Source organism: Gorilla gorilla, chromosome 10 (assembly GCF_029281585.2).
Source record: "Gorilla gorilla gorilla isolate KB3781 chromosome 10, NHGRI_mGorGor1-v2.1_pri, whole genome shotgun sequence".
In the NCBI taxonomy this organism is placed as follows: Eukaryota; Metazoa; Chordata; class Mammalia; order Primates; family Hominidae; genus Gorilla; species Gorilla gorilla.
The window spans coordinates 119,633,269-119,646,367 of NC_073234.2; the positions used below are offsets into that span (position 1 = coordinate 119,633,269).

Genomic DNA, 13,099 nt, shown 5'->3' on the forward strand with positions numbered 1-13,099 from the left:
CTGGGGTGGAAGTTCCTTGAGACCAGGGAATTTGAGTCACTTTGTAACCCTAACCAAAGCCAGGCATAAGTTGGATGCTTACCATATGTTAGTTAATTGAAAGAAGGAAAAACAGAGCACTGCACTGATAGAGAACAGTGACTGTGCACCTGATGTGCTGCAATGTGGTTTGGTGTTAAAAAAAATCATTCTCATTCATTACTAGTAGGAGTTCAAATGGGAACCACAGTTCCAAAAAAGCAATTTTGGCAACGTGTAATGACAGCCTTAAAACTATAAACACAAAGATGTTCCCTGCAGCCTTATTCATAATTTTTAAAAATAAAAAACAAACTAAACATCTAATAATAGGCTATGTAATCGTCCAGTAGCTCTATTGGATGAACTATTACATTATTATAATTATTCAAATTAATATTTCCCCGCTTCTTCCCTGCTTTCCTTCAAGAGGTGGGGGAGGCCACCTGGCCCGAGCTGAAGGCCAAGATATAAGAAAAAAATGCAAAGGTTCTATTTTGGCAGCGTTTACATGGGCAGGGTGTCGTGGGGAGGCTGGCGGAGGGAGTGGGAGCAGGTGACAGAGAATATAGGGTAAGTTAGAAGGCTCTCAGTGCTGGTAAAAATAAAATAGAGTAAAGTAAAGGGTGGGGGTAGAGTTGAGGGTGGCGTGACCAGATTTCTGTTCAAATAGGATGGTCTTTTGGCTGTGAACTTAAGACTGCTCTAAGGCCAGGCGCGGTGGCTGACGCCTGTAATCCCAGCACTTTGGGAGGCCGAGGCGGGCGGATCACAAGGTCAGGAGATCGAGACCATCCTGCCTAACACGGTGAAACCCCGTCTCTACTAAAAATACAAAAAATTAGCTGGGCATGGTGGCACACGCCTGTAGTCCCAGCTACTCGGGAGGCTGAGGCAGAAGAATCGCTTGAACTTGGGAGGCAGAGGTTGCAGTGAGCTGAGATCACGCCACTGCACTCCAGCCTGGGTGACAGAGTGAGACGGAGTCTCACTCAAAAAAAAAAAAAAAAAAAAAGACTGCTCTAAAAAATAAAGTGTATTAAAAAGAAACTACGATGTTCAGTGTATGCTTCATCTACGGTCAAAGAGGTAAAGACAGAAGTGACAGTGGAAGCCAGGTGGTTATCTGGGAGGCTTACAAGACTATGTGATAGTATGGAAAATACTAGTATTAAGTGAAATGCTGGATGCAAAACTATGCATAGAGGGGAAAAACTGGAAAGAAATAGTAAACACAGCAAATGTAGTTTGTGTGAAGGATAAATTTTTTAAAATTATTTTTTGTAGAAACAGGGTTTCCCTACATTGCCCAGGATGGTCTCAAACTCCTGGGCTCAAGCGATCAATCCTCCCACCTCGGCCTCCCAAAGTGCACAGGTGTAAGCCACTGCGCCCGGCCGAAGGATAAGATTTTGGGTGGTGCGCTCTTTTCTCCTTTCCATTTCTGCATTTTCCAATTTACCTTTAGCGACCGTTCTTTCCTGTTTAAAAAAAAATTCACGACCTTGAAGAAGATACACGGGCTATGACTTCGCTGTTGTCACCGAGCGCCCCGCCCACTGCGCGCCCCACCCACCGCGTTCCCCGACCCGCGGCCGGCAGGGGGCTCTCGGCCTCCGCCAGGCGTCCTTCGGCTCCGTCGGTTCCCACAGGGCCTTGTGCGACATGGGCTGCGCCGAGGGCAAGGCAGTGGCGGCGGCCGCCCCTACGGAGCTGCAGACCAAAGGCAAGAACGGCGATGGCCGCCGTAGGTCAGGTACGACCGAGGGCGAAGGCCTGGTCCCCAGGTCGACGGGCCGAAGCGGGCCTTCCGGCCGGGGTTGGGGATAAAGTGCCCCGGAGCCCTGGCCTTGAAGCCCCTCACTGGAGTCAGTGACTGACCGCGCGCCACGCTGGAGACCCCAGAAACGCTCCCCCAGGTCACCCCGGGAGACGGAGGCCGGCGGCCGGCCGAGGGCTGCCCCGCCCGCTGGCTGTGAGAGAGGTGGGAGGTGGAAGGAGGAGCGGGCCCGCCGCGAGGACCTGCCCGGAAACCTGTCGGAAACCGAACCGAGAGGCAGCGACCCGCCTGATTTCGCTCAGGGCCCGTTAGGGCGTCCTCTTCCTTACAAGCACCGTGTTTCCAAAGAAACGTTACGGGGGAAGCGACCAAACCGACAGCCGAGTCCGGGGGTGCCCCTTCACCTCTCCAGAAGCCCCCGGCCCACTCCCAGCATCCTCCTCCATCGAGAATCTTGTCCGACACGCCTTCCCGGCCCCCTTTCTCCATCCCCTTGAATTTTGGGCACATTTCTCCCACCATCATCCCGCTTTATCCTTTCACTTGTTCTTCCAGAAAAGAAAGCTCCCAGTCTCTTCTCCATTGTCTGGATAATGCCAATAATGGCTAGTGGTTGCTAAGCACTGACTTGAGAGGGGCCTTTGGAAGCACTAGACATGGGTAATAATCTTGGTTCATGTTTCCAGCCATACTGAGAGATTTATCATAAACCCCATTATACAGATGAAGCAACTAAGAAGCAAAGAGGTTATAAAACTTACCCAAAGCACACAACTAGTAAGCGGAAGAGCTGGGATACCAGTTGAGGCCATCTGACTCAAAAGCCCTGGTCATAGTCATATGGCCGCCTCCACCTTTTTTATAGGCTTGAGAAAGTGAGGCTCCGAAAAGTGCCTTGCCCAATGGCTAGAATTATTAAATGCTGTAGGATCTGCCTCTTTCAAAGGCTTACAGTTTAGTTACAAGGCAGCATATGGTGAAGGGCTAAAAGTAGTGGTAAAAACAGCCAAGTGGGGATGGCAGCTCCCATAGATGAGGTAGGATTTGGCAGAGGTGTCTGAAGGGAGAACATTCTTGTTAGGGGAAGCAGCCGGTGAGACCATGCTAGAGATAGGGAGGCCTGTATATCCTGCTGGAGTTGAGGACTTGGATTAGGGGAAGGGAAGAATAAAGGAACAGGGTAGGAGCAAGGTCAGGCAAGGTCAAGGTCAGGCAGCTAATTTGTGGCCATTAGTACAATGAAGGAATTTGAGCAGGTGCATCCCAAATTGACCTTTCATGTACCACCCTCAGGATCTTCTTGATATCTATGTCCTTCCATTTATTTACTGTTTTTCTTTAGCTACATTCTTTTTGTGTGTGGTTAAAAAAAAAAAAAATTACCATCTTAACAATTTTATTTTATTTTTTTAGTTTCACTCTCGTTGCCCAGGCCGGGGTGCAATGGCGCCATCTTGGCTCACCTCAACCTCCACCTCCCAGGTTGAAGCGATTCTCCTGCCTCAGCCTCCCAAGTAGCTGGGATTACAGGCATGCACCACCACGCCTGGCTAATTTTGTATTTTTAATAGAGACAGGTTTTCACCATGTTGGTCAGGCTGGTCTCGAACTCCTGACCTCAGGTGATCTGCCCACCTCAGCTCCCCAAAGTGCTGGGATTACAGGCATGAGCCACTGCGCCCGGCTGACCCTAACCGTTTTTAAGTGTACAGTTTTCAGCAGTATTAAGTATATTCACATTGTTGTGAAGCAGATCCCCTGAACTTTTTCATCTTGCAAATCTGAAACTCCATGCCAACTCGTTAACTTTTCATTTGCCGTTTCCCCCAGCCCCTGGTATCCACCATTCTACTTTCTGTTTCTGTGAAATTTGGCTACTTTAGATTGCTTATATAAGTTGGTATCATACAGTGTCTGTCTTTTTGTGACTGGCTTGTTTCACTTAGCATACTGTCTTCGAGTTTCATCTGTGTTGTAGCATGCGACAGGATTTCCTTACTTTTTAAGGCTGAATAATATTCCATTGTGTGTGTGTATATGTACATACACACACACATATATACACACACAGACACACACAAAATGGAATATATATATACACACACACCACATTTTTTTTTTCCCAAGATGGAGTCTTGCTCTATCGCCAGGCTGGAGTGCCGTGGCATGATCTTGGCTCACCACAATCTCTGCCTCCTGGGTTCAAGCAATTCTCCTCCCTCAGTCTCCCAAATAGCTGGGATTACAGGCGCCCGCCACCATGCCCAGCTAATCTTTGTATTTTTAGTAGTGACGGGGTTTCACCATGTTGGCCAGGCTGGTCTTGAACTCTTGACCTCGTGATCTGCCCGCCTCAGCCTCCCAAAGTGCTGGGATTACAGGCTTGAGCCACCACACCCGGCCTGAACTATTTTATAATACAGAAAAGCTCACTCATTATAATACAACTTGCTAAATTTTTACAAACAAAATATATGCATGCAGCCCACACTCAGCTGAGGAAATAAACGTTTCCAGTACCCCAGGAGCCCCTCTAATGTCTCTTACCCCCATACCAAGGGCAAACACTACTCTGATTTCTAACAGCATAGAAGAATTTCACCTATTTACATTTACTTTTTGAAACTTAAATTTAGGCATATTTTAAGCATTAATCTATTAAAGCACGGCTTTATACTAGGTATTTTTCTTTTTCTTTTCTTTCTTTTTTTTTTGAAATAGGGTCTTGCTCTGTTGCCCAGGCTGGAGTGCAGTGGCCCAATCATAGCTCATTGCAGCCTCAACCTCCTGGGCTTAAACAATCCTCCCACCTCAGCCTCCTGTGTGGTAAAGTGTGCCACCAAGCCCAGCTAATTTTTTTACATTTTGTAGAGATGAGGTCTTGCCATGTTTCCCAGGCTGGTCTCAAACTTCTGGGCTCAAGTGATCTTCCCACCTTGGCCTCCCAGAGTGCTGGGATTACGGGTGTGAGCCACTGTGCCCAGCCTAGATATTTTTCTATACACATACATAATGATGATGATTATTTTTCTAGAGATGGGGTCTCACTCTGTTGCCTAGGTTAGAGTGCAGTGGCATGAATCATATCTCACTGAAACTGAACTGCTGGGCTCAAGTAATTCTCCTGCCTCAGCTTCCTGAGTAGCTAGGATTACAGGGACACACCACCATGCCTAGCCTCAATTTTTAAATTTTTTGTAGAGATGGGTCTCACTAAACAACAGCCCCGTCTGATCTCGAACACCTGGCCTCAAGTGATCCTCCTGCCTCAGCCTCCCAAAGTATACTGCACCAGGCCCATATTATACATAACTATTGACATTAAAGATGTTCTTTTGTGTGTCACCTACAAACACTCTAGAAGCCACCTTCCTTAAGTACCATATGATCTCTAAGTTCCTTCTCAAATTAAAATTATGTGGTTAAGTTTCAAGAAACTAATTTCTTAATGATGCAGAAGGTTTTGCTTGAATGACTTTTCAACCGAGCATCTATTATTTGTCAGGCACTGGGAACTCAGGGATAAACAGGGCATGATCTCAGTCCTTGAACATAGAGTCTCGTGGAGAAGAATGGAGTAGAAAATGCAGTGTCGTGATGTGTAATCATAAAAGTAGATGGGTACACACCACTTCAGGAGAATGGCAGAGGGTGTTAACATCTTGGCACTTAGCATTTAGTATTTCTTCTGTAACACACATTCCATTCTATTTTAATGAGCTTGCAAACATTTTTCCTGCTGGATTTTTGAGGATCAGGAATGTGTTTTGTTCACTATCTTATCTCCCACAGTCCTTGGCATACTGCCCTACAAATCAGTAAATGTGTTTATATGACTCATATGGCAAAGGGCAATTTTTTTTTTTTAATAAGTGAGGAATGTTCCAAAAGCCAATGCTATTAACATTGACCAGCTTCTTCTAGTAAGGAGAGGAGACAGTATTTTTTCAAAGTGTGGTCCTAAGACCACCTGCAAGAGAATTAATTACATGCTGGGGATGTGTAGATTAAAAACTCATTTTCCTGTTCTCCATTTCAGAACTACTAAATCAGCCTCAGAGTGAAGGAAGCTTCATTTTTGGTGTCTCAAGTGATTCTATTTGAACCAAGGCCTGAGAACACTGCAGTGAGGTGTTTAGGCCAGCGTCAAATCACCTATTTCTGGGCAGAGGTGCCTATCCTTAGCAATGGGGCTGAGGCTGGGGTGGAGGTTGCTACTGCAGATCATTGAGGCTGATAAGGGTGAGTCAGATGCCCCAAGAGGAAATTGAAAGCTTTGGAATGGAACCAAAGATCGTGACTGACATGCAGTCATGCAATCTGCAATCAGAAGTTAGTATTACACGATGTGCTAGATAATTGTAGAGTAATCTTGCTTTTTGTTGATTTTAACCAGGTAATTTAAAGTCATTACTCATTATTTGGATTTTCACATTTGAATGTTTACTCTTTGTATTAATGTGTACTGAGTATTTAAAGCTTTTAAATTAGCTTTTTTAAAAAGTGTATTTTAGGCCAGGTGTGGTAGATCATGCCTGTAATCCCAGCACTTTGGGAGGCCAAGGCGGGTGGATCATCTGAGGTCAGGAGTTCGAGACCAGTCTGGCCAACATGGTGAAACCCCATTTCTACTAAAAAAATACAAAATTAGCTGGGCGTGGTAGCACACACCTGTAATCCCAGCTACTCAGGAGGCTGAGGCAGGAGAATTGCTTTAATCCAGGAGGCAGAGGTTGCAGTGAGCTGAGGTCGTGCCATTGCACTCCAGCCTGGGTGATGAGAACGAAACTCCGTCTCCAAAAACAAAAAAAAAACGGGGAGGGGGCGTATTTTAGATTTACAGTTGGATTAAATCCTTGAAAGAACTCAAAAGAAGGAATTAATCTGTTAATGCCTTTTCTTTACCTTCATAAAACATCAGGGAATATTTCATGAATATTCCTTATATCCTACTTTCTAGCTCTGAGCATTACTTTGCTGGTAGAAACTAGTCTACATGTGTATAACTATAAATGACTATCACAAATCACTCTTTGATGTTAAAAACAAACTATCTGGCTGGTTGTGGTGGCTCATGCCTGTATTCCTGGCACTTTGGGAGGCCCAGCTGGGAGGATTGCTTGACACCAGGAGTTCAAGACCAGCCTGGGCAACAAAGTGAGCCTCAGTCTCTGCAAAAACAAATAGCTGGGCATGGTGGCGTGCGCCTGTTAGTCACACCTGCTCAGGAGGTTAAGGTGGGAGGATCACATGAGCGTGGGAGGTCGAGGCTGCAGTGAGCCATGATCAGGCTACTGCACTCCAGCCTGGGTGACAGAGGGAGACCTTGTCTCAGAAAAACAGCAACAAATCTACCTGTTGGGTTTTTCGTTTGTTTGGATTTTTATTTTATTTTATTTTATTTTATTTTGAGACGGAGTTTCACTCTTGTTGCCCAGGCTGGAATGCATTGGCATGATCTTGGCTCACTGCAAACTCCATCTCCTGGGTTCAAGCGATTCTCCTGCCTCAGCCTCCCAAGTAGCTGGGATTACAGGCATGTACCACAACACCCGACTAATTTTGTATTTTTTGTAAAGACGGGTTTCTCCATGTTGGTCAGGCTGGTCTCGAACTCCTGACCTCAGGTGATCTGCCTGCCTCAGCCTCCCAAAGTGCTGAGATTATAGGCATGAGCCACCGCTCCCGGCCACCTGTTGGTTTTAGTGGTAGTGCAGTGGTTTTCAGCTTTCAACATTCAAGTACGCTCCCAACTTCGACAAATGTAGAAAAGTTATTTTTGCCACAATTTAGTGTGTTTATGGAAGGTGTATACAGAAACTTCAGATGACAGTGTCTGTTAGATGAAAAACTGAGCTGGGCAGGTGGTGGGAAGTTGTATAGACCCAGAAATAACTTGTTATGGGAAGAATTAAGAGGCCACAATTAATGGGTCGAAAATTAAAAATCTACAGGGACAGGCAGGTCATATAAATGAGTGAACCAGGCAGGTAGTAAACAACAGGGAGTGGTGAAGACTGGGGTGGACTGAGGAGAGAATGCTGTACAGACAGGGCAATTTCTACTGAGCTTCCCTTTCTTTGGGTGGGAAAATGAGTGTAGTGTGGCCAGACCTGCTTTTTTTCAAGAGAAACTAGAAATCTCTATTTATCATTTTTGTGACTTCCCCAGCTTGTGAATGTCAGCAGTAATGTAATTAAGCAAAATACTGAGGGTCAAACAAGATGTGATTGCAGGTAAATATGGTCTGTGAATGTGTAGAATAATGTCAAGCTGGCACACATTTAAAAAATGAGAAAAAGATGGTGTCTTTTGAATGTATAGAAGTGGCTGGAGCAGAAAACGGTTTTTCTTAGATAGTAACACAGTGCAGAGAAGTGTCTGAGTGAACAGTGTAAATGACCGCTGTCAAAGTATGGTTTTCGAAACGTTAAAAATATGATCTTGTACAGAAAAAAAAAAGGTATGTCAAAACTTAGTCATTAATTAAACCAATAAATGAAAGAACCAATAAAATGGTAAAGCTAATTTAAAGGCAAATTCAAGGACTAGGGACATATAATCAAAGAAATGATGAATTGAATTTGCTAGTACAGTAGTTACAAAGCTGGTTAATGTCTCACAGAGCAATAAAACTAACTTTTGGGCCAGATGCAGTGGCTCATGCCTGTAATCCCAGCACTTTGGGAGACTGAGGCAGGCAGATCACTTGAGGTCAGGAGTTCGAGACCAGTCTGGCGAACATGGTGAAACCTCATCTCTACTAAAAGTACAAAAATTAGCCAGGTGGTGGCATGCGCATGTAATCCCAGCTACTCAGGAAGCTGAGGCAGGAGAATCGCTTGAACCTGAGAGGCGGAGGTTGCAGTGAGCCGAGATTGTACTGCTGCACTCCAGCCTGGGTGAAATAGTGAGACTCTGTCTCAAAAAACAAACAAACAAACAAAACTAACTTTTGGGATTATTGAGCAGAAATGTACAAGTTAACATGAAACTTCAGTGTCTAGGCTGTAATAAAATAGTAAACAGCAAAGTCAAGTACAGATACACTCTCTTAAGAAAATCAAATGATCCTTGGGTGGGCTTGTTAAACATGGTCCAGTATGACATTGAAAGGACATTTAGTCAACTTCTTTCTTTACTTCCAAGTTTGGACATTTTTCTTAAGATTGTGGATATTACAGTGTAGCTATAGCTGCCTTGAGATTATTGCTCACTTATATAGTGGCATTTTAAGCTGCTTAATCCCCTCAAATGTGCTGCCAAAATTCTACTTTTTCAAGTATGTGCAGCAGCTTTTCTCAAGTATGTGCGTTTAAACTTTTAAAAATGTTTAAAACAACTGTGAGCAAATTGAAGGCTTGCTGCACTCTATATGGGGTCAATGTTTCATTAAGTGCTTTATCACAAAGATTTGTTTAGAAGTGGGCACAAGGCTCTTGGTCATCAAATTCGTTTTAGGTTTAGAGAAGTAATCTTACCTCTTGGAGCAAGAGCTAGATTTCACTCTTTTATGTATAGAGTGAGATCAAGGAAGAAGGGGAATAGAAGGAATAGAACTTAGCAAACAGCTCCCCACTCCCAAGTCAAGTTTGTTAGAAATGTAACACTGGACTACCATTCTTGGGAGACCAAGGAGCATGGTTTCGCTGTACCATTCCTTTCACGGGATTCCATGGGATCTTTCTAGATGTGCTGGACTGGTAAAAATCCTTACCTGTGGGTAGGGAGGGTGTCCAGTTGAAGCAGAATAAAAGGAAAGCTAAACCGGGAGGTGACCCTTAATCAAGCACTGGGGAAAAGTGGTAAAAGCTCTTGAATCACTCACTGAGAGGCAGCTGAAGGTGGGGACTGGGGAGGAGGGAGCATGAACTGCTGCATCTGGCAGCCGGCTTTGGGGACCAGTGGCTGGTGCAGACTTGCTAAGGAGTGCTAATGGTGTTTATTAAAACAACAACAAAGGCAACTTAGTTACTCTGGCCCTGGGTGTGGGCAGAATAGTGTGGGAAGGGGAGAGGGCAGATTGCAAAGGAAATATATGTGAGATTGTTTCTTTTTGCATAGGCACTGATGCATAACCATTCGCACTGGATTAGTCAAAGCTGTAACTCTTGATGAAATTTCCTTTAAGGATGAAGGACGTTTGACAAGTTTAGGTCTCCTTTTAAGCTTGTGGCACAAGGTTTTTTTTTCCTGTTCCCTGACCTTGCCAGACTCCCTCACTTATCTGTTCATGAATGGTTGTTCTCTTTTACCTAAAATATCCTTCCTTCTCTTTGCTGGGCAAACTCTCCTCACACATCAAGACCCAGTCCAAATGACAGTTTTGTAATTCCCCAAGTAGAGATAGTTTTGCCCTTTCTGGACATCTGTGGCTCTTCTCATTTTTTTTGTAGGACATATAGTGTATTGTGTAGCATTCTACTAGACTGAGCTCCTGGGGGTAAGGATGTCTTGTTTATTTTTTATTTATGTTTTTTTGAGACAGAGTCTTGCTCTGTCCCCAGGCTAGAGTGCAGTGGCGCAATCTCGGCTCACGGCAACCTCCGCCTCCCAGGTTCAGGCAATTCTCCTGCCTCAGCCTCCCAAGTAGCTGGGATTACAGGTGGCCACCACACCCAGCTAATTTTTGTTTTTTTAGTAAAGACGGGGTTTCACCATGTTGGCCAGGTTGGTCTCAAACTCCTGACCTCGTGATCTGCCTGCCTTGGACTCCCAAAGTGCTGGGATTATAGGCATGAGCACCGCGCCTGGTAGCTGTCTTGTTTAGAGTTGAATTTCCTGTTTGGGATAGTTCATGGCACATAGTAGATGCTCGGTAAATGTTCAGATGTAGTTGTGTCAAGTTATTCCCTCCTGATTTTCTCCCCCACTGTTTGATCAACCCAGGAATCTCTTTCCCCCTTGAAAACTTCTTTTATCTACCTCTCTTGCCCCTGACTCACTGGAATCCTACAAATGGGACATCTCAGGCAGGTAAAATTGCCATTGTTATGAGGGTGAGAGAATGCAGATTTTTTACAGTGTATTTCCAATGTCCCATATGGAACATTGTATTTCCCAGTAATACAGTTTTTTTGAAAGAGGGGATAACACCAAAGTAGTCTTGTTAATTAGATAATATTTATTCATTTAATACTTACTAACCATCTTCCATATGTTAGGCATTGTTGTAGGTGCTGGGGATCTGTGAGTAAATATGCCCATATGGAGTTGTTTTCTAGAGTAATGTAGAACTTCTGAGAGCTTTAATGAAAAGGAGTAACATTTATTGAATGCTTATTATGATCCAGGTACTGTGCTGAGTGCTTTATATGTATTAACACATTTAATCACTGCAACAGGCAAATGAGGAAAGTGAGGCCCACAGAGGTAACAAGCATACAACTATTAAGTAGTGGAGCGAGGATTCTCATGCCGGAAGCTAGTGTACTTAACCACTGTGCTCTACTGCCTTGCTTAATAGAGTGATTGGGCACGTCTAATGAAACCTTGGTGATATGGTTTGGCTCTGTGTCCCCACCCAAATCTCACCTTGAATTGTAATAATCCGCATGTGTCCAGGGCGGTACCAGATGGAGATAACCGAATCATGGGGGCAGTTTCTGCCATGCCTGTTCTCATGATAGTGAGTGAGTTCTCATGAGATATGATGGTTTTATAAGGGGCTTCCCCCTTCGCTTGGCACTCATTCTCTCTCCTGCCACCATGTGAAGAGGTGCCTTCTGCCATGACTAAAAGTTTCCTGAGGCCTCCCCAGCCATGCAGAACTATGAATCAATTAAACCTCTTTTTTTTTTAATAAATTACCTAGTCTCAGATATGTCCTTATAGCAGTGTGAGAATGGACTAATACACCTGGATTCCTCCATCCCCTCATAAGACCTGAACATGAAGCACTGTTTCCCATTAAAATAAGCAGTTGAAATAAAATCAAACTTTTTAATGGATTACCAGTATCTGGAAACAATAGAAAAAGGAGCTTATGCCAGGCACGGTGTCTCACGCCTGTAATCCCAGCACTTCGGGAGGCCAAGGTGGGCAGATCACCTGAGGTCAGGAGTTCGAGACCAGCCTGACCAACATGGAGAAACCCCATCTCTACTAAAAATGCAAAAAATTAGCTGGGCGTGTGGTGGGCACCTGTAATCCCAGCTACTTGGGAGGCTGAGGCAGGAGAATCACTTGAACCCTGGAGATGGAAGTTGCAGTGAACCAAGATGGCGCCATTGCACTCAAGCCTGGGCAACAAGAGTGAAACTCTGTCTCAAAAAAAAAAAAGAAAAAGAAAAAGGAGCTTATTCATAACAGTTTAACCTTATATTTAGGGACAGGTAGACAGTTATACAGATGCTGAAGACAGCCAAAAATGTCCAGCTTAGGTTGTAGATGCTGAACGCTGTGGGCTCACTGACCCTTGCCTATGAAGCACTGTAGAATACCTTTATCACTTCATTTCCATAAGTTCAGTTATGTCCCTGGAATATAATCTTGAAGCAGAAGAGCCTGATATAATAACAATGTAGCCTCTAAGGTTGATCCCCAATATAAGATGATCTTTACAGAGCTCTCCTGTTATATTTCAGGCTACTTATTTAGATTATGGCTCCACAAGTCATTTGAGGCAAAGTGGAAAGAGAATTAGAGTGAAGAGAATGGGATTCTAGTTTCTGTTATATCCTTAAATAGCTGTGTGATTTTAGACAAGTTCCAAAGCACCTATGCGCCTTAGTTCCCTCATTTGCAAAATTAAGTGAATGGATGAATATTAAGTCCTCTCAAGCTGTAAAATTCTGTAGGTCTGTCTCCCATAAAATTAAAATTAGGCCCATAAATGCATAGAAAATGTAATAATTCCAAATAAAAATACCTAGCGTTTTTGGATTCCACAATACGCAAGGTAATTTCCCACGTATTATCTAAGACGTGTCTTTTTTTTCCGGTCTTGGCTCCTGGAATGCATGCCTGAGTGACTACTAAGGTTTTAACTCATTCACTTTATTTTATATGGTAAGTCAGTAGCTCAAGATAGTAAGGAATAACTTGCTTTAAAGTAATAAATATGTTAAGACCCAAAAGACTGTCAATTATATTTGGAAAAGATTTGGGTAGAGGAATTTGCTACATTCAAGTACATTTCTGGAACCAGTTATCTGAAAGTAGTGATCCTTAAATTCATGTCCTCCTCCTAAGATCTCTAGTGCAGTCTTTTATAACAACTGCTGAGTAACGAATATATCTAGTAGAATATCTTTTTAATTTTATTTTTAAAATTGGTATACAAATAAAATAGACTTTTTG

The 13,099-nt window shown here is 43.8% G+C and overlaps 1 protein-coding gene across 3 annotated transcripts in view; it reads left to right on the forward strand.

Moving 5' to 3' along the window:
* The first annotated feature begins 1,390 nt into the window (after positions 1-1,390).
* TXNRD1 (thioredoxin reductase 1) overlaps positions 1,391-13,099 on the forward strand; it is a 152,911-nt gene continuing 141,202 nt past the window's right edge. Inside the window, exon 1 of one of the 3 annotated variants that reach the window (XM_019038709.3) lies at positions 1,391-1,774. In XM_019038709.3, coding sequence (XP_018894254.3) covers positions 1,684-1,774 — 91 coding nt within the window. In that variant the 5' untranslated portion in view covers positions 1,391-1,683. The remainder of the gene's footprint in view (positions 1,775-13,099) is intronic. The other 2 variants (XM_055357859.1, XM_063694264.1) reach the window with 2 other exon arrangements.